The sequence below is a fragment of the Amblyomma maculatum genome, chromosome 1 (genome assembly GCF_055883805.1).
Source record: "Amblyomma maculatum isolate TAMU_Amacu chromosome 1, ASM5588380v1, whole genome shotgun sequence".
NCBI lineage: Eukaryota > Metazoa > Arthropoda > Arachnida > Ixodida > Ixodidae > Amblyomma > Amblyomma maculatum.
The window spans coordinates 33,469,221-33,491,396 of NC_139344.1; the positions used below are offsets into that span (position 1 = coordinate 33,469,221).

The 22,176-nt window shown below is 45.5% G+C and overlaps 1 protein-coding gene across 2 annotated transcripts in view; it reads right to left on the minus strand.

Moving 5' to 3' along the window:
* LOC146202100 (uncharacterized) overlaps positions 1 to 22,176 on the minus strand; it is a 43,392-nt gene that overhangs the window by 17,399 nt on the left and 3,817 nt on the right. The window contains exons 1-2 of one of the 2 annotated variants that reach the window (XR_014701969.1): positions 15,363 to 15,610; positions 5,248 to 5,361 (exon numbers count right to left, since the gene is read on the minus strand). Coding sequence is in view for 1 of the 2 variants with exons in the window: in XM_084583964.1 (XP_084440090.1) it covers positions 5,248 to 5,361 (114 nt within the window). In the remaining variant the exon portion in view is untranslated. Of the gene's footprint in view, positions 1 to 5,247; positions 5,362 to 15,362; positions 15,611 to 22,176 lie in introns of those variants that run through there. The other variant, XM_084583964.1, reaches the window with a different exon arrangement.

Consider the following 22,176-nt stretch of genomic DNA (forward strand, 5'->3'; position numbering starts at 1 on the left):
AAGAAAAACTAGACAAGTCGCAGCTCAAGCACGTCGCCTCCTCGCACCAGGCGAAGTCTCCACCTGCCCTATGCCAGCGCCTCTACGACGCTATGGCTATTTCAAAGGTGATCTATGCCATTCCACTCGTGAACCTCGCGCAGTGCAAGTGGCACATGCTAGATGCCAACCACCGGGTAGCACTTCGACTTTTCTAAGGCCTTCCAAGTTCGTCCCCCATACCGGCCACATAAGCGGATACACGCTCTTGGTCCGTGCCCCTCAGAGCGCTCAAAACGCTCCTTAATCACATCGAGCGCATGCACCGAGCACCCGAGTGCGAGCCCTTGCTACATTATCTGCGCAGCAATATCCACTCACAAGTGGGAAGAGTAGTCACCCTCATCAATGAGCGCTTGGGAACACCTCTCAATTCAGTTTACCTCTTCAGGGCTCCCCCATGTTTACAAGCCGCTTCAAGTCTGCACCGAGCTCCCAGGTGTTACATGCAAACGTCGCACTCCACACTGCTCTACAGCAGGAAGTATCCAGCACGAAACATATGCCAACTACACCTTCATCTACACTGATGGCTCAGCCATTAATAATAGAAACTCCTCAGCAGCTGCTTGTGTTGCCCCTTCCCTGGGCTTGCAAAGGCAATGCAGACTCCCACGCCCACCTCCTTAACCGTCGTAGAGCTCGCCGCTCTAGGTCTCGCACTGGATCTCATCCTCGGCACGCCGCACCCCATCAACGCTGCAATCATGAACGATTCCCGCTCTGCTTTGCAGTCTCTCCTCCACCACGAGAGAGGCTATAACCTTCCACTTGTCATCACCGCCAAGCTCGATGAGTTGGAGCTATGCATCACGCATGTTTCTTTTCAAAGGACCCCGTCACACGCTGGCGTCCATGGCAACGAGACCACCAACCTGCTAGCTAAGTAGGCGCACAAACTCTCCGTGCCCCTCTCGCCATCAGCTTGGAGCTGACAGATAAAAATATTTTTCGAAAAATGTCATGTCTTTCTGTAACAGTTCCTTCTCATCGATTTTTGACTACTCGCTTTCTAATATATCCCTTCAAAGAGCATCCGAGTATAAGTACCTGAGAATTATTTTTATTCCCGACTTATCATGGTGCAGACATATGGATTTCATTTGTAATCGAGCTCTAAATGATTAGAATATCTCAGACGAACATTAACCGAGGCTCCGAAGGAAACTAGGTTACTAATGTATAAATTCATATTCCGTCCAATTCTTGATTTTGGTTGCTTTGTGCGGAATCCTTACAAGCTAACGTAATTAAGAAAATTGAGTCCATCCAAAAGAAAAGTTTCATATTTAATACATCTAGCCGTGATTTTTTCAGCCTCTTCTGCCCTCGAATAATCACAGTTATCTTCCCTCGCCACCCACCATCAACTGGAATCGTTCAAATTTTTGCCCTGCATTGTTCATTCGCACTACCGACTCTCAAGTGCTCTCACTAAAGTGTTTAAATAGTTTCTTTGCGCGTACCATTGAACATTGCAATACATTGTCCGGTCCAGTGCTTTCGATCCCAAGAGCCAGGTTTGTGTATGCTTCAAATAATTCATAATCTGTTCACTCTTCGCACGCACCCAATTTGTGTTGAGTTTTGTATGTTTTTAACTTTGGTGTTTAAATTTTTTCCTATCTCTTTATAGAATTGATTTTGCTGACGATGCTTTGTATACGTAAATGTCCACTCCTGCGATATCCAAAGGAGAAGTTGCAGTGCGTACGAATTAAAAATAAAACAAACATGTGGTTCCTTGAAGGACGTGTGGGAGGGCATGTTTTAGGACTTCAGAGGACTGTGCGTGAACTGTCTCGAAACGCAACAGGGGAAAGTGACGCCACGTATTTGTATTTAGGAATCGCCCGAAATATTCACTAAAATTTTCGTCGAGGAAGTCGAAAAGTATTCCACCGCTATGTGCAGCGTGCACCATATAACAGTGCAGGGTAATATATATATATATATATTTACATAGGCCTTCTCTTTGCTGCTTGCACTGCAATTGTTTTTGTGATGAAAAATATATTTTGTTGCGTCATTATTTTGTGTACTTCACACATCATAATTCTCGAAAATAAATTTCAGTTTTCTAGCAACGACGTGTATTCAGCACTTAAGAAGGGCCGCCCTTCTCGTGCCGCTGCACGCAGGCAGCTTAAGCTTTTCGGCCCTGGTGGCGTCAGTTGACACCACGACACAAAATGTGCCGCTACAGCGAATTAGGAACCGAAGAGGAACTATTGATAATTACTGTGGTAGTTCCTTCGAGATCATCGTTTCTATCGGTACTACTATAGCGGCATTTGTGCCAAGCTGGCCGGTTTGAGGAGGAAGAAGAAACAGGGAAGCTATGACTAAAGGAGCATTTACCAGTACAGCAAATTACTAAATTTATATCTCATTAATCAGCCATTACTTCTTTTACACTGATATTTTTTAAATTTTCCGAAACTTTCATCTAGCTTTTAAATATGACTGAATATATATAGGCCTCGCTAGTCCCTGTTTTTCATATCTGCGATATTGACACCATGAGGGCTAAACGGTTGTCAGGGAGGACAGTCGAGTGATGCTATAGAGAATATTTCTGAAGGGGCTTCTACTTCTTTTTTTTTTTTTTTGCTGATGCACCTATATGCACCATACACCTAGTGTTTGGCGCATGATCGTCTGAATTGCATATTTGTCATGAAACCATTTGACCAAGTCAAAATCTGCATTCTGACAGGCAGTCATGTAGTGGGGCTCTTCCCTGGATTAACTACTTGCTTACTTTCTCTGTGCTTGTATTGCGGTATGAGCTGGCTGCGCTTCTTCGATGTGCTATATTTGTATCACCATTGCAACTAGAAGTTTTGACTCCTGCCTCAAGTTTTAGTGGGTTTTCAAGCAAAGAGTAGGTGTTGGACATTGAGCATATAGGAAATATCAACCTCCGTTTTATGCAGTTATGTTGATCGCAGGAGCAGCTAAACATGCTAAAGATACATTGTACACTCTGTTCTGTTCTTTCCTTCTCTGTGGAATGCCTCCAGTAATCTCTGGGCTAGCATGGTTGCATGAGAAAGTAATGCAGTGCCAGAAGTTTCACCTCGCTGTCGGAATAAAGGTAGTGTCATGGTTGAGCCTTAAAGCAGACTCCTAAATGGGTCTCTGAAGTGCGATGGGCAGAAGACGGGACTTCCCAAAGAGGAAGGAGGGGGGGGGGGGGGGGGTAGTTTCTTTTCCTTTTCTCGATTCTTGCCTATATTGTAAGATGCTGCTGCATTTTTGCCTTATAGTTCTGAACAGTGTAAAGCAAAAATGAAGTGCTCTGAACAAAAGTGTTTAAAAAGTTATTTATCTCTGTCGACCTTTTTTGGCATACTACTAGTTTCTTTTTAGCTTAACGCACCACATGCTGTAATACTAAATTCTGTGGTGCAATACTGTGCACTGTATAACTAAATGAATCTTGAGCAGTGCAGTGTTTTCTTTTTTTTTTTTTTTTTATGCTGCTCACAGCTCGTGATAATAAAATCCCATGCAAGATTTCGGGGGAAATATCTTTCTAATCATGGTCACGCTCATGAAGGGATCATTCTTCATTCTTCAATTCCAAGTCTTCCCCATGTCAATCTTGTAAACTGGCGGTACGCCACGTAATGATATTTTTTGCAATGAAAAGAAGACAGACATTTGTGAAATAGCAATCTCTGGATTTACCATTATCCACTCTGTATTGGTTTGACTTAAATGTCTAGCATACTGCAAAAAGAGTACCACCACAAATCACCTCCATGCCTAAGTATGTTGATTTGTTTATAATGTTGTTTATTGCCTCAGGGCATAGAAGAATGTGTAAAAAGGAAAAAAAAAATGTACTAAATGCAAGAAAAAATGTTCGCCGCTCTAAGTTCTACACTAGATTTGCCATTAAACCCTGTTGATAGTGCTTCGTACATGTATGCAGTGATATTAAATGAATAAGCTGCGCAAGTGAAACCATTGAAATACTGTGCTTTTATACCATGCAGATATGGAAACGTCCGAATGTCCTTATGTATAGTATATTAATGGGCAAACCTGGTCTGCCAGCTTCATGGTGCATTGCACCCTTCTTATTTTTGAAGGACATGCGGTACGTTTTTAAAAGGCCTCATTGCAAAGAAGACGAAATGCGCTACGTACACAACGCGCGAGCCATCATTAATGCTTTTTTCAGAGGATTCAGCTTCGCAAATGCCTACTTGTGGATATCCATTTCAAGCTCCTGGCCCCTCTCGATGAGGTCATCATATGCGACTAGTAACACTTGGGCATTCAGGCAGAGTACAAAAAAAAAAAAAATTCTGGGGTGCATTTTAGACCATTAAAGTGCGATGAGGCGAAAGCGTCTGATACGCGGTGGTCCGAAGCCCTCCATACGGCACCTCTTTTTCTCTTTTTTTTTTTCTCACTCCCACCTTTATCCTTTTCCTTACGGCTCGGTTAATATGTCCGCGTAGAACTGTGACAGATACTGCACCTTTCCCTTCCCGTAAACCAATTTGAAACGCTGCTGATGCCTGCTATACTGCGTCTGATTCTGTATGCTGTGCGGCGTTCGAGGAATCGCCAAATGAAGGCGCAGCACGGATGCCTGGATCGAAAGCCTGGCGGGGTCAGTTTCGTTAAATGCGTAAATCGTCCGTCACCATGTGATGACGTCGTAGTCACAGTCATCTCTGTCGTTACTCAAGACTATTTACTTATTACTAGTGACTAATTAGCACTAGTTATTTAATACTTGGTCATTAGTTAGTACTGGTTAGGGACTAGTAAGCCATTAGTTAGAACTGGTTAGTGACCAGTCAAGGTTAGACATACAATACTATACTAATGACGTCATCATTAATTTCAAGGTGCGGCGTACACCACTGCTAACGTCATCAGAATAAGCAGCAGTTTCGTAATGTTATTGGTGTGGTGTTCTTTCCACTCGCGTTGACATCCGAGGTTAAAAATGAACGCAATATCAGTGCCTATGTTAGCTCTATCACAACGTTTCGGATCGCTAACGGACAAGGCACATTCCGTCAATCGCACGTACGTTTTTAGAACTTCGCGAGGCATGCATACCTACCGAGGACAGCTTGGCAGAATAAATCTAATCGAGCCACTGCATTCTACAAGCATTCATTTCAGTCCCAAGAAAGGATGAAAAAAAAAAAAAAAGATGCTGCGATTCATATTTACCATTTCACATCGTCAGCTTGGTGGTGATCTTCTGGCGGCGTGGCTGGGCGATCGTCGTCGTCAACACCACCCGGTGTGCTTGATGGCTGCTGGTCGTCCTCTCTCGGTGGACACCTGTACGGAATAACCCGCAGATTGTATCAATATCTCGCGTTCGAGTTCCTACAAGTAGGGAAATCTCTTAAGCCCTCCTAAGGTGCTAGCAGTGCTGACCAGACCGTGAAGCTTCCCTGACCATCCACGTGTTCATCACCACGGAAGCGACGCTGTCAACTTACGCCCATGGATTCCATGTAACCATAGAAACGACGCTGCCAGCCTAGGCAGGTACGAATTAAATCAAACAGGCAACCATGGAGTGCTAACTTCCGCGACGTCACTGGTTTGCCTCTTTTGATTGGTGCCGCACTATCACATAAATGGGAAAGCGAATTGGAAATGGGAAGCCCCGCAAATATTGAGTTGAGGGCAGCATTTTCTTTGCTTGTATTTTTAACTTTCTTCATTGAATCACTCCTGTTCCTGTGCACCGATTCGTCTAATTCTTTTTGAGTTAGTATCCTTGTGACAAAGAATTCACCTAGCTGAAGCATAACCGACATCACACCATGAAGTGTTTCGCAGCTCCTTTAAAGAAACTTAGAGCAAAACGAAAAACAAATACCGACCAAATAGCTTGACCGAACTGGACCGAACTGAACCGCACTTTCGCACGTCTAACTTGGTTTAACCTTAGTTGAAACCTTGCTAATTTTTTTATCAAATCAAGCGTAAGCGTTTTATTTTGTACCGATAATCCGTATAATTTCACATATTAGCGCTATAGTACGGTCATCAACCAAGTGTGTTTCTACTAGAGGCGTCCGTGTCCTGTGCAATGCCAGTGCACGTTGAAGTGAATAACCGCCGAGATGGGGCCTATACAAGAGTACAGTCAATGGGGACCAACAGAAGAGAATACGAAGGCACGTCGTGTGACTTATCATTCTATTCGAGGTTTTGAAAGTGCATCTGCTACACGGACATTTGAAGCAGACCTTGTGAACAATCCGTTTGGACACGTGTAGTGCGTACTAGAGACTGGCACCAAATGTACTTGCCACCAGTGAGGAATAAAATGTATGAGACTTTGCGCTTGGAGACTCCACCAAATCGAAATACAGTATAGACCAAATTGACACTGCTGCATGCTGCTTCATCGATCATCGGACACTCTTCGTCTCTGTCGAGCAAAACGAATAAAAGATGTGTATACCCAATGTCCCTCATAGTTAAACATAAATGACCACAGCAAGCTCAACAAAGGAAGCGTATACCTCTCGCTATCTATGTTGCCGCATACCAATCAAATCTGTATTTGTTCTTTTTTTTTTCGACAGCCACTGGCATGCGGCCTTATCACTATGATTCTAGCACACCGGTTGGTTCTTTATTCTTTGTTTGTTCATGCTTGTCGCGAGATCCAGCATTTGTCGCGCAAGATGCGCCGAGATGTGTCTCGAAGATTCCGGGCCCTCGCGTATGTTTCTGTAATGTTCTAGGTTGTGCTAGTTAGCGTCTGCGGCTTTATCTCGATGTTTCTTGACCCCCTTTGAATTTAGTGTTGACGGGTGCGACGGGCATTCCTTGCTCGACGACCGCCGATCACGATTGTTGCTGTCACCGCCGCCGATTGCTGAATTCTTTTGCGGCTAAGCCAAATAAAATTAGATTTCAGTGTGATTTCGCCCGTCTTCTCTTTTGCTGCCTAGGACCTTGTCACCACCACGCGACATCTGGTGAGGTGCTGTCCTTTGAGATCCGGTCTATCCCTTCGAGCGAAGACCTCAGTATCGTTCCTGTCGCCCTGGGGAACCATCCTGCAGGTCACCGAGCCAGCCGTCGACTTCAAGGGCTCTAACCGGAGTACGATTTGCCGCCGGATCCCGTTCGACCCCGGAAGAAGGCCCCAGCATTGACAATGGCCTAGTCTAGAGTACCGGTCGTTTTCTTCCAGCGCAGTGAGCCCCCCTTCCTCCAAGGACGACCGGATGAGGATGCGGAAGACTGGCTCGACCTGTTTGAACGCGTGTCAACATACAACGCCTGGAATGAGGAAATGAGGCTAATGCAAGTCGACTTTGCTCTACAAGATTCTACCTGAATTTCGCTCGAAAATCGCGAGACTTTGTTGAAGGATTGGGAAACATTTGAGATCGAGTTTTCGACCGATTTTGCGAATGTCGTCCGAAAAGAGTGAGCCTAAGCCCACCTTCGATCCCGAATTCAACTCCTGAATGAGTCGGTCCTGTCTTATTTGAAGAAATGAATCACCTTTTTCGTCTGGTCGACCCTGAGATGATCGAGGAGAAAAGGGGAAAAGTTTCTGATTTGAAGCGTAAAGGGGTCGCTCTTTGCTAGCCTCGTAGGAACCCGCCGAAAACCGTTGAAGAATTCGCATGGAAGCCTCCAACATCGAAGGAACCCTCGACGTCGACTCAGTGCAAGCCTGCGCTGTCTTTCCGAACACTGTGTCCACTGCTAACAACGACTGGCAGGAACTTATCCGTGAAGCAGTCTGGGAAAAGCTGCGCAGACTCCTTCCATCGCTCATGCAACCACAATTAGCGTCGCTTGAGGACGTCGTCCGTGAAGAAGTTCAGCAAGCAGTAGGTGTTCCTCAAGCAGCATCTCTAACCATACCGCAATTCCTATTATGTCAAAAGGTGAAAATACGGCCAGCAAAAACAAAGATGATAGCAAGGTTGAGTATTTCCCAATCTTCATACAAAGAACATATCTGTACTAAAGCGGGGGGAAAAATGGTAGCACATCTGTGGCGCACATTGCAAAAATAAAGGAATAAAATAAAATGCCGCATGCAATAGCAGCAACTAGTGAAAACAAGGTCTGTGCGTGTGTCTTCCTGCTTTTTCCTCACATCCAACTTCATAAAACCTTTCTTGCCATTTGTGCGTTAATTGCAGCGCGAATGTTACTGCAATTCACGCCAATCGCAGCCCAAATGCTTTGTGAACACAAACACGACCCAAGGACGAAAGTTTGTGCTGATCACCGGTCGTTTACAGTACGGAGACAGTAAAATGGAGGCATGTAGAGAGCACAGCATTGCATTAAAGCCACCGACGACCACAGGCGTGACACAGGCGTGATCACGCGCACAACTCATCACTTCGCCACGAGACGTATGCACACGGTGCACAGCGCGCACACATAAGCGCGCACACACACATACGTCGAATAAAATTACACATCACAGCATGCGCGTTGGACGCGGAAGCTCTTCGGCCACCATCGGAGACGCACTTAGTCACAAGGACGATTTTATCGCACATTCTATTTTTTTCTTTCTTTTCACTGAACGCTCACTGATTAACGATGTGCTTGGCTGCCTTACTGCGCCGCGAAAGGAGCCCAAATGCTTTGTACGCTTGCAGCCGGATGCCGAAACGCAGAACCAGTGATTTCAACAGTTGCAGAGAAATAAACTGCTGGAGAACGAATGCTGACAGAGGAAAAAACGAACTAGTGAGCGCACAGGCCAAACAGCAAAACACCCGACTGCAATCTTCGTTGCTCACTTCAGCTAGGCCCGTGTTCACCAGAGTGGCTTCCATGAACACCCTCAGCAACCACGTTAGTCATTTTACCTTATGACACAATCTTAAGCCGCAAAAAAAGCAACGGCACGGATCTAGCACAACGCAAGAATGACAATGTTTACATCTCAAAGCTGGGACGGGGCCAGCACATCCCTGCTTTCCCCTGTTTCGCTACTTAGGTACTTACCTGCCGTCCTTGTGTCTTAGCTAAGACGGCACTAGAGTCGTAATCTTGCAAGCGACTTGAATAAGTCAAGACTGAAGCCCAGTCTTGGCTCCAGTCTTAAGCAGCCATGCTAGCGGCCTATCCTTAAGACTGCAGTTAAGTCTGGACTTAGCTAAGACAGTCTTAAGGTCGTTTGTGCAAGCGGGCCCAGGTTTTAATGCATTGAAGCTCCTTATTAAACACGTTTTCTGCATCTTATACAGGTTTGACGGTAACTACCGTAGCCGTGTCGTCCGCATACATAATGGCATGTGATTCCTGTGCATATACAGGAAGGGTTCACATAAAGGGGGGAAAAAAAAGGTCCCAGAACCGATTCATTTCACTCACAGCGCGCTAAGACAGGACTAAACGGAGAATGAAACACAAACAAGCGCTGACTATCAACTGAGGTTTAATAAAGAATGAAACACATGAATACTCCAGTGATGAAGTATTTATGTGTTTCGTTTTTTATTAAACCTCAGTTGATAGTCGGCGCTTGTTTGTGTTTCATTCTCCGTTTAGTCCGGTCTTAGCGCGCTGTGAATGAAGTGAATATGTACCAACTCGCCCAAATTTCCGCTTTGTCCCAGAACCGAGCCTTGCAGAATGCCCACGAACACCGTTGCACATCTGGGACATTGTCATTATTTGGACCCTTTGGGAACGATCGCGTAAATAACTTCTCAGAAACTGCGAGAGAAAACCTGTAAAACCAAGTTGATAGAATTTCATGGTCGACAGTGTCGAAACCTTTTTTTTTATGTCTATGAAGACGCCTATTGCTACAAAGCTTCTGTGAAGGGCATCATTAAGGACTTCGGATAGTGACAAGGTTGAAAAAGTAGATCTTGACTCCTGAAATCTATGTTGGTCAGTGCTTAGAATTGCGTATTTTGTCAAAAAGTTATTAATACGTGTGTCAAGCAGCTTCTCGGAAAGTGTGTTAAAACAGCTTAAGACAGAAATTGGTCGCTAACTGCTAAGATTATCGGGATTTCCATTTTTGTATACTGTTCCAGTCCACAAACGTTTTGCTGCCTTCACTGCAATCGGGAATGTGGCACTATAAAAGGACTTGTTAAATAAGGAAACCAAAGTAGGTGCTAGAATTTAAATATTGCTTTTCAGTAACGACACAGGAATTCCATCCAGTCCGCGCGCTTTCCTCGGCTCTAGCTGCCTATTCACTGATATAAGTTCATGACAAATTATGATATATCTGAAGCTGGATTCCTGCCATGGAGGAAGAAGAGGGGATTTTGTGCCTTGGGGATCCCATTCCAAGCTATGGAGCGAAAATGCCTCTTGAATTCATCTTCCATGTCAGATGCGCTCGGGGACAAGTCTTTTGATGCTAATACCCTTTTTGCTCCTGCTGGCTGAATGATAGAATTTAAACTTTCCCACAATTTCTTCGTATTGCTACATTAGTATTAATTTTTAAGTGATAATAACACCTTTTTTTGCCGACTATCAACGAAAGGGCTTTATTCCTGTTCGTTCTCTATATAGCTGCTCTCTCTTTCTCTGGTGTGGCGTCGTGCGTGCCATGGTTGCCAGTAGAGATGCAATGACGTCACGTGAATAAGCTCTGTACTGCAAGAGAACCTTGTGTGAATCTGTATGCTCAGCAAGCAAAACTCGCCCTCGTCACCTTCCGCAACCCCCTCCTGCTGCCATTGTTAATGGGAGTGACAAAGCTGCATGTTTAACCCAGGAATTTCGCCTTGATTGCGTTAATATGTAGCGAGGCATTTGTGATTGGACTCTGGCATATGTTGTATGACTGCATTGTCTTATGTCCTTCTTAGTTTCGCCAGAACATTTCTGTGTGCGTGTAGACTAACTGTGTGGTGTTAATAAACTTCCCTTTGTGTAAATCTCACATTTGTACTTTCACTCGCTTGTGCCCCGGTGTAAATTTGTGTCATGACAGTACAGTCGAACGTTCACGCCCCTCTAGAGGGCTTGCATGGAGCATCGGGGTGCAAACTACAGTGTGATTTACGAGTGGCGTATAGTTTTACGACTTTACCATGTATGTATGTGCATTTTCATTAATTGTGTTTACCTCTTTATGAAAATAAAAGATTACCGCCACGGAGGTGCAGTGGTTAGGGTGCTCGACTGCTGTGTCCAAGGATATGGGATCGAGTCACGGCTACTTTTCGATGGAGGCTAAAAGCAAGGCGCCGGTGTGCTGTGCGATGTCACTGCCTGTTCAAGAACCCTAGGTGGTCGATATTTCCGGAGGCCTCCACTACTGCGTCTCTCATAGCCTGAGTCGCTTTGGGAAATTAACCGCATAAATCGAACCAAAGGCAATAAAAGCTGCAACGAGGCATCATTGATTTTTGTACATGTACTAAAGAAGCCCACCGTTTCAGCATGTGGATGACTGTGAAAGCCAATTCAGCAAACCTTGCAACTCCACGACATTAATCAACATCCAGAAATTGCCGCTGCCAATCAATTTGCGTAGAGTGATGCTTTGCATACACGGAGCACAGGGCAGAACGTTATAAAAAGGATATGTCGACACGCTATGCCCCGCCCCACAAAAAAGCGCGTCTAGTAAGCTCTGAAGTATTTTGAAGCGAAAGCTTCACCACGCGAAGTAGTTCAAGCCGTCGGGTATGCACGGTTTTCACCATCAAGTGTCCCTGACATCTGTGCTTTTGCTTTCAAACGCAGCTTTTTTTATTGCCTGGTTTTGGCACATTATATTCCACCAAAACAAAGTCAACAACTATCACACAAAACGCTATTGAAACGCAATGACACGTCTTGATAAGGCAGCACCGAACGGGCTTCATCACACTAAAATTAATACATACACAACAAAGGCTCTAGTCTTAACAGCCACTCGGGAGATTCCACAGCAGTAGGCTGAATTACCAAAAACTTGCCCACGCTTCCCTGAAAATAGATTTGGGCATGCCGTGCGCCTTTGCCACAATGGTAACGTTTAGGTCTTCGCGTGACACTAATTTTGGCCTTCAAATGACTTGACCTAACTAAGTGTGGGCATCCACGATTTCGTGGTGTTCACCCAACTGCGTACTGCGCCTTTCCTTCCTCAAAACCCAACTTAAATGGAGAGGCAGCCCTGGGTTGTCCGATGTCACCTTGAAAAACCTTCAAGGTCAAAGACAGATACTGCGCATTTCCTTTTTATAAACCAACATACAACGTACAAAGAAAAGAAAACATGAAAACATGACTTTGACGTGGTTAGGTATAGGTGTCCACTATTCCGCGGAGTCTACTCTAAAGTATATATATAAGGCTCCTTCCTATCAAAGACAGATACTGCAGCTTTTCCTTTCTTATAAACCACTGTACAATATACAAGAAAAAATGGGAAAACATGATCTTGACCGGGTAGGTGTACGTGTCCACAATTTCGCGTCATCCGCTCAAAAGTATAAGGCTCCTTCCTTTCCCCAAAACCTATTTTGAATAAAAATTTGTGGGATCCGCTCTCAGAGCAAACAACGCTCCGCTAGCTCAGACCACAGTGGTGGCCCCAAGAACAACACGAACCCCGAGGACCAAAGGGTTAACCGGTTTAATGGCTTCCTCGGCCGCGCGCGATCAAGCAACGCTGTTCACCTGAGCAAGTCCGTCTCTCTTCCTGGACGCGTCCGTTCAGCTGGGTAGGGTAATTTTGCAGGTCGTGAACGCGCAATCACGTGATACAAAAGTTACGTGGAGCTACTACGTCACTTCTGCGTGTCCTGTCGACGTTTAGTTGTTTTTTTCTTTTTATTCTATTGGGGCAGTGAGAAAAGCGCTTGGCCGTCGGAGCGCGGCTAAAGTGAGCTAGCGCGGCTTCGAGCTGGCGGAGGGAGAGCATCTAGCCGTCCACACTTAACAGCACGCACGCTTTCTTCTGCATTTTTTCCCTATTAGTGGGGAGAGGTTGAAAGGAGGGGCGGGTAAAACGCCCCTCAGTAAAGGGGCTTTAGGGGCGGGCAGGCTAGCCAACGTAGACAGCGTGATTTCAAACGAGTGACGGCTTGGAGCTGCCCTCGGTAAAGCAGTATGCACGCTTGCTTCCTTTCTTCTTTTTCCCTATCTGTGAGGTATGGGCTGGTTTGGCTTGAGAGGCAGCGGAGGCAGTGCTGAAGATTTGCTATGTCGTTTACTTGGCTCAATCAGCCGCTTTTGCACCTTAAAAGTTACGCCTCAATTATGTACATGCAACAACTATATATATATATATATATATATATATAAAGGAAAGAAGCCAACAGTCGGCGAGGCCAAGGAAAGCGTTGGGGGTGTTACTTTGTGTTTTTTTTTTTTTTTTTTTTTTTTTAATGTTTACTTGGATAATCACAGAAATTAATAATGTAATCTTGTATATATATATATATATATATATATATATATATATATATATATATATATATATATATATATAGTTGTTGCATGTACATAATTGAGGCGTAACTTTTAAGGTGCAAAAGCGGCTGATTGAGCCAATATATATATATATATATATATATATATATATATATATATATATATATATATATATATATATATATATATATATGAGGCCAAGGAAAGCATTGGGGATTGTACTTTGTCTTTTTTTAATTTTTACTTCGATAATCACATGAATTAGTAATGTAATCTGTTCAGGGGAAAGATAATATATATGTATGTATGTAGTGAGGTATCCGTAAGCTAAGTAACATCTTGTATAATTTCACAGCTTAATTCCAAACATCAACGTTTACGCGCAAGATGCTGTAAAGTTATTTGCTTTTTGCCACTAAAAAACTGCATGTGTGTGGGCGCGCGTGTGTGCAAATAACTCACGCGCAGGTGCTCAAAATATTTGAGGCCCCGCATAAGGTCAGTACTCTTGCACGTTTTCATTGTAGTGAGGAAGCAAACTCACAATCTGCAGCGCGCTGCGAAGAAGCAGACTCGTGACAGGAAGTGCGTCACTTCGAATACCAGCTCTAACGCTCTAACCCCGCCAGACCACCGGAAGAAAGAGAACGAAAGCAAAAGACTGCGAACGCACAAAATCTGCGCTCACTCATTCCCCGGGGGAGGAAAATTCTGTTTATTGCTTGAAGCAATGGAGGAGGGGAGAAGACCGTGTTGGAGGATGAGCCATGGTGTGGATAAAACTAACTGCCGCGAACGCTTCCTCTTAGAGGGAAAAAAAAGAAAGACTCCGCGAGATACGCGTACGTGATGTGTACGCTACGTCACCCATGTATCACGTGATTGCGAATCGACGATCTGCAAAAACATTCTCCCGTTCAGTTGGCCCGTCCGGTCCGCACTCTGCTCTCGAGCACTGTCGAGCTCATTGCACACCACCTCACGCACTCACTCTCCCCGAAACAACACCCAGCCAACACACACACAGCGCACGCTTCCCTTGCCACATCAGCCGAGGGAGAGAGGGGGAAGGAGGCTGCCACGTAATCTGGAGAGGAGAGGCCTCACCTCACCCTCGCCGCCGCGTCGTAGCCAGGAGGGGAAGGAGCCGTAATATGTGCCTTCCCACAAATTATGAAAAAACCGCCGATTGAATAGCGGGTGCTAAACAGGCTATCGCTGCAACACTCACAGATTTCGCTCTATCACTAGGTTCATGCCATGCTTAAACCGCCACAATTTTTTTTTTTTTACTCAGTTCAAGGATTTTGATGGGCACGACTGCCGAAACGGTTCCTCAATATATCGGCGCTCAGGGAGCCGGAGTAAGTGCATTCGATTTGGATTAAACCTTTCAGCCAGTGCTTCCATGTCGGCGCACTCACACTAATATTTGTGAAACTATGTGTGAGTGAGTGGTTGTGAATGGACATGAGCGTCAGCCCGCGAGAATGGTTGAGAGTGCGAATTGTTGGTAGTGCGAGTGTATGTTTGGTTTGGTTTGTGGGGTTTAACGTCCCAACGCGACTCAGGCTGAGAGACGCCGTAGTGGAGGACTCCGGAAGTTTCGACCACCTGGCGTTCTTTACCGTGCACTGACATCGCACAGCACACGGGCGCTGTGCGATGCATTAAGCATTGATAAAGCATTGAGCAGTAAAACAGTCCAGAAAAAACTTTCCGCGTTCACAGCACGAAGGGCATAGCGAAAACGCTTTTCCGTTCAGCGCGTGCGATATATGCTATAAATGAACGCGACAAGGAATCGATCTTCGGTGAACCAGTACTCAGCGATTCCGTTCGATCAATCTGTAGGTCGTCACTTAAAAGTAGATCAGAGTGGCAATATTTATAGGCAAGCTACATGAACAGCCACACCGCAAATCACTCACCTTTCCGAGAACGACTCGTCGGCAATCGGCAAGCATCCTGACGCATGGTTCTTGCACCGACCCGCTCGTCAGAAAATTGTGTGCTTCCATAGATTTATAAGCTTTTAACTGGTGTCGAATCGCAAAACTTGTTCTGTGCACAAACTAGTATTTTGTGTCGGTAAATTCAACTCGCGGCAGCAGTCCCGCACCGAGTCGGAATCAGCGTATTCGCAAGGGTCGATGTCGCCGCACAGCCGAACCTTTTCAAAATACCGCTGATTCTCTGCTCCACGTAGATCACGCGAGTATCAATTGAGCCGCATATTTAAGCCGACGTGTGCAAAACAGTCGCGCCTCGTATCACGGTCGCGCTACCACGCGGCAACTAGGGCGTCTGCTACGACGACCATGGTAATGGCGGGCTGCAGCATGGGTCACGTGATGCGCCGCGGCCCGCTTTCGCCATCAATCTTCCAAACAGTCACAGCTGGGACGCCTTTCACAGCAGTGCGTATGGTGAGATTGCTGTATTTCGCGCCTGGTTTTGTTCCTCGGTTTTTTGTTTTCTTGTAAGAAGTACTTAGCGGCAGAATTTCGGACTACGCGCTTTCGGCTGCAGCAACCTGCATGACTCTGCAAAATGTTTAAAGCGAAAGTCTTTCTAGACTTTCTAGGCAAATCTCCCAGCAACTAGACCATGTACTGCCTTTTTCAAAACCATTGAAGCTCACCGCACTTATCTTATCTTGCAGTTCACCCCTGCTTCAAGACCGTGCACATGCCCCTCACATTCACCTTTCAATTCCTGGCATAAAGAAGAAAGCTGGGGCACCAATGCTTGCCTTGCAACAAATGATGCTGGATCACCTTCACTCTAAGCACAATCGCCGAATACATGCGTACACGGACGACTCCGTTAGGTCAGCCAGCTGCACAGGGTCAGTGGTAGTACCGGCAAGGTCCGTCTTGACAAAGCTAAAGACTACACATCTCACCTCTTCAACTGGCGCGGAACTAGCTGCCCTACGGACTGCAGTCGAATACATCAGCCAGGAACTCCCACAAGAATGGTCAGTTTTCACTGACTCCAAAGCAGCGCTCCAAGGCATGCAAGCGGCACTATACGCCACGGCTCAAATGAACAACTGATTGCAGAGATCAGCACGCTGCAAAACGCCGCAATATTCAAAAGCCACGATATCATCTACAAGTGGTTGCCAGGACACTGTGGCATAACCAGGCGGACGACGCTGCCCGTTCTGCCCACAGCGACGGACTTACAGTCCAAATTCCGTGAACGAGAGCCGACGCAGCGAGCGGGCTGCGCTGGCAATAGAGAAAAGCTCTATGGTTTGGTTGTGGAGCTGACACATTCAGCGTGGAACACCGGAGAGTTCTCCTACCGTCGCCTCAAGGCATTGGACCCCGGACTGCGCCTGCGTCTTCCCCACCACACAACACGTCGTGAAACAACGTTGCTCTGCCGCCTATGGCTTGGCGTTGTTTTCGCAAAAAATGTGCCTTCCTGATCGGGATGGCTGAAAACCCTGCTTGTGAACAATGTGGCATTGACGAAACGATTGAGCACCTCCTTTGCGGGCGCCCTGTTTTTGCAACAAAAAGATATACGCTGCGTATACTGCATTGGATCGTCTGGACGCTCACCCATTAATGAAAGGGAAGATCTTGTGATCATGGCCACAAAAGTCATCTGCGCTCAAAGCCTACAAGGTACTTCTTCGCTTTTCAAGACTAGCTTGATTGACAGACTGTAACTTTCTCACCTCCTCTTCTACCCTCCTCCTTTAATCCCCTATTCCCTTTTCTCAGTGCAGGGTAGCCAACCAGAATTCTTTCTGGTTAACGTTCCTGCCTTCCACCCTCCTTTTCTCCTCCTCCTCCTGTGCGTGTGATTTGTGCGTCGCATCTGTGCGCTAAGTGTCGCTGGCAATTAGAGGATATGTTTGAGGAGGGAGATCAAGAATGAGAACGATTGACGGTTATAGGTAATGAATAAACGTTGTATAAAGACATCGATAGCTATAGAGTTAATGGCTAATGCTAATGACTAATGATAATTAATAATGACTTGTAAATACCAGTGTCAAACTACGACTTGTATAATGACCTCAACTGATTGGAAATGAGTAAAATGCTTAGCGATGAGTGATAATGATTGGCTACAATGGCTATGCATGACTCAGTATGTCTGGTAATGACTACACAATGACCAATATGTCATACGATGATTTCTAATGACCACAGCTAATTGGAAATGAGTAAAATGCTTCGCTATGAGTGGTAATGACTACAATGAGTAGGTATGACTCATCATGACTAGGAAACAACGAATATGTCAACTTACGACTTGAAATGATTGGAAACGAACAAAATTATAGGCATGACTCATCATGACTGCTAATGACTACGAAGCATCCAATATGACAAATGATGACTTGTAATGGCTGTAACTGATTGGAAATTACTAAAAATGCTTAACTATGAGTGGTAACAACTACAATGATTACGATTGACTCATCATGACTACAAAATGACCAATATGTAAAACGACTTGAAATGACCTCAACTGATTGGAAATGAATAAAAATGCTCAGCTATGAATGGTAACGACTTCAATGATAAGGCAATATGACTTATCATGACTAGAAAGGACCAGTATGTCTAACAAGCTGAATGGCCACAACTGACTGGAAACGAGTAAAACTTATCAATGCGTGAAATGATTACAATGACTAGACATGACTCATCATGACGACATGAACAATACGTAAAACGGCGTCATACGTCTCCTATACGGCCTTGAACCATCTTGTACTCTGGACAGAATTTTGCCATACCACCTAGATGCCTCTGAGTACAGTGCTTTGTCAGATATTGTACAGAATGCCAAGGAAGGCCGTCAGCTAGCTCGCACGTTTACCTCCAACACTCAAGGCTATCGCAAAGATCAGCTTGATAGCGATACCCCTGCTCCGACGTCCCTGGCCGACAGCTTCGTTTGGCTATGCGTTCCTGCCACCAACAAACTAGGTTGGTTGGTTGGTTTGTGGGGTTTAACGTCCCAAAGCGACTAACGCTATGAGAGACGCCGTAGTAGAGGACTCCGGAAATTTCGACCATATCTGGGGTTTTTTAACGTGCACTGACATCGCACAGCACACGGACGCCTTGCTTTTCGCCTCCATCGAAAAGCGGCCGCCGAGGCCGGGATTCGATCCCGCGTCCTTGGGAACAGTAGTCGAGCGCCGTAACCACTGCGCCACCCCGGCGGGGTACCAGCAAACTAGAAACCAAATACCACGGACCTTATGCGTCTTGGAACGCACATCCCCTGTAAACTACGTAACCGAGCCAGTCACCCCTTCTTCCGACCACCGCCGTCGCGGCCGCGAGGTTGTTCATGTTAGCTGCCTCAAGCCATATTACAACCCTCTGGCCGTCTCTTCCCCGTGAGTCGCCAGGATGGCGACTTCTTCACGCGGGGGAAATGTAAAGAAGACAAAGAGCAGACAACGCTGCGGCATCGCCATCACCATCGCTTGTCTCCGGCTGGCAATTTGATCCTGCTGTGCCCGAACTACTGGCAGCGCTAGACGTTCGACCAAACTATTAAATCCACATCTCACTTTTAATTTCATAATGTATTCTTGCTTCCTAAAATAAAATGCGAAATAGATGATCAGTTACTTACCGTTCATCAATTATTCAGTTATTAATTTCTAGCTGTTCCGTGCGTATTGATGTCCGACTTTTGCTGCCCAATTCACGAGCACAGGCGCACCAACGTATCTCTGCGCTTTTGAAATAAATATGTGCAAACGTTAAAAAAGTGCATTTTAGGAAACATAGCGCAAAGAAGACAAGGACAAAATGAGGCATACACACACGAGCGCTTACTCTCAACTGATTTTTTATTAGAAATCCTAATAGAATATATAGGGTACAAAAAAAAAATATCAAAGACATGAAATTTTTTTTGTACCCTTTATATTCCGTTAGCATTTTTAATAAAAAATCAGTTGTGAGTAAGCGCTCGTGTGTGTATACCTCATTTTGTCCTTGTCTTCCTTGTGCTACATTTCGTAAAATGCAAATGCACCAACTCACCCAATACAAAAAAATACCCATGCCGAACAAAGGTACACCGCAGGGTTCAATAATCTCTCCAATGCTATTTAACATAGCAATGATAAATTTAGCAAAAAAACTGTTGACCCGCACTGATATTGGCTTCACTTTATACGCGGACGACATCACCATCTGGGCTACTCAGGGATCCTTGGCGCAAAAAGAAGAAGCTCTGCAAGCCGCTATAGACCTAGTCGAGGAATTTGCCGGGGAGAGTGGTCTTCAATGCTCCCCAGAAAAATCCGAACTTATCAGGCTACACAAAAGAAATTACAAGTCCCCAGGAGAAATTCAGCTCACTCTAGGAGACCAGATAATTCAAGAGAAGGACAAGATCAGAGTTTTGGGGCTGTGGTTGCAAAGCAATTTGAGAGTGGATTATACAATCAAAACACTCAAAACCACAATCAACCAAATTTCCAGAATGATTAGAAGGGTGACCTGCCACCGGTAAGGGATGAGGGAGGAGGACACCCTACGCCTTGTACAGGCCCTAGTCGTTAGCAGAATTACCTACGGGCTCCCATATCACGAAATTAGATTCACTGATAAAAGGGCCATTGACACTATCATAAGAGGAGCCTATAAAACGGCCCTAAACCTCCCGCCAACAACATCAACGGAACGTCTTTGGGCACTCGGAGTGCACAACAACTTCGAGGAGCTCAAGGAGGCGGTTCTAGAGAGTCAGAAACAACGCCTAACAACAACGCAGGCGGGTAGGGAAATCCTGTCAAAACTAGGGCTATGGCAGGCACTAAGAACTTCTGAGATCAAATCACAAATTCCGACATCCACAAGAAACAACATCTATGTGAACCCGATACCCAGGCACATGCACCATGAGTTACAGAAGGGTCGAAGGAAAGCCAGAGTCAAATCATTGGAAAAACAATTGTCTAAAGACGCGGAAGTTGTCTACGTGGACATAGGGGCTTACGGCGAACCTGGCAAGTTCACAATAGCTGCAGTTGACCACAAGAAGAGGCCAATTATTCAGGCTTCGATCTATGCCAAGGATCCTGCGGAAGCGGAATCACTGGCAATAGCCATCACCATAAAAACACAAGACAACCAAAATAAGTCATCACACGTAGTGACGGACTCCCAACCAGCCTGCAGGGACTACCTGGCCGGAAAGCCTCACAAAAGAGCGTGTGCAATATTACGTTCCATCTCCCAGACGCACACAATTACATGGACACCTGGACACGAAGGCCTAGAAGGAAATGAGGTAGCGAATGATGTAGCCCGAGCTCTTAAAAACCGGGCGGATCCCCATCCCTACCTCACCCCTCTCCTAGGACCCTACGGCGACAGGCTGGAACACCTACGGTTAGAAAGAAGAATATTCTCACCACCACACAAACACCTTCCTTCCTCGGACGCTATAGACTGGAGAAAAATACAAACAAACACATTCCCTAATTTTCAAATTTTAAATAAGATAAGCCCAACAAAATACACGAGTTACAGTCCTTGGTGCGGTGCAAGCCCCACACTCTTTCACATCTCTTGGGAATTCCAGGACAAACCTGACCCAACGTTAATAGTGCCATGCCCGACACACGAGCAGTGGGAGGTGGCCCTGACCAGCGACAACCTGGACCAGCAAGCCTGGATTATCCAGCTAGTCCGCAAGTCAGCTGCTGCCAGCGGAGCCCTGGACTAGGGGCACCGACCACCCAGCTCCTGCGAATATTTACTGATTATATGCTCATTAAAAGTTTTCTCTCTCTCTCTCTCACTCAATACAGCACTCTTGTGGAGTTCCTTAAAAAAAATGCCCTGAATATTGTTCACATAAAATCTTCTCCAATTTAATTTGTTTCTTGAAGAGGGGAACAAATATCAATAAATCAAACATACATGTGGAAATATCAGAAAATAAACAAGCAGCTATATATCTGCGCTAAGAATAAAACAGACTCGAAAGTAATATTCTCGTGTCCCTTTAATACGACCGTCTTTAATATGGCCTACTGGTAATATTTGTGGAGAAAAAATCCTTTCTTTTTACTTTAGTCTCGTTAATATGTATGAGAACTCACAGTCTACACACACAATGGACAGGGTAAGGGTGCACGTAGATTGGGACCATGTATTTGTCGTGTTAATATGGACAGAGGCTTGAAGAAACCATCGGTGCAGTCTGAACGCAAGTTACCGCAAGCTAAAGAAGGGCGTGCCACTAGCGAACCTGCCCACGCGCGATACGGCCAGATGCCTGAACCGAGTCCTGTGTGGTTGAAACGAACCGAAGCGGGCGTGTCGCTTTTTCCGTGCGGGAAAAAATGCGCAGGAATGGAGAGGAAGTACACACAAAGCTAAGGGTCAAAAAGCCCCAAAGGAAGGAAACCGGGCGACTTATTCTGGGTGGAGAACGGGCGCCGCAGCGAGAGGACGCAGTACGGAAAATTTTCAATGTGCGGTTGCAATACATTCTCCTGAACTTGAGCAGAGAACTGACCGGGAAACAGACGCGCACAAAAACGGCGGCTAGAAGAGATGTTTCTGTTCAACCCAAAAGCACTATACCAATTGTGTTCCGTGAGGCCGTTAACGCCTCTTTGGTCAGGTCTAAAACACACACAAACTAGACCGACAACAGAAAGGCTTCGAGCACGCTCCGTCCTGGACGCTGGTTTCGTGTAACTGCTGCGCTGTCGAACTGCCACGTTTT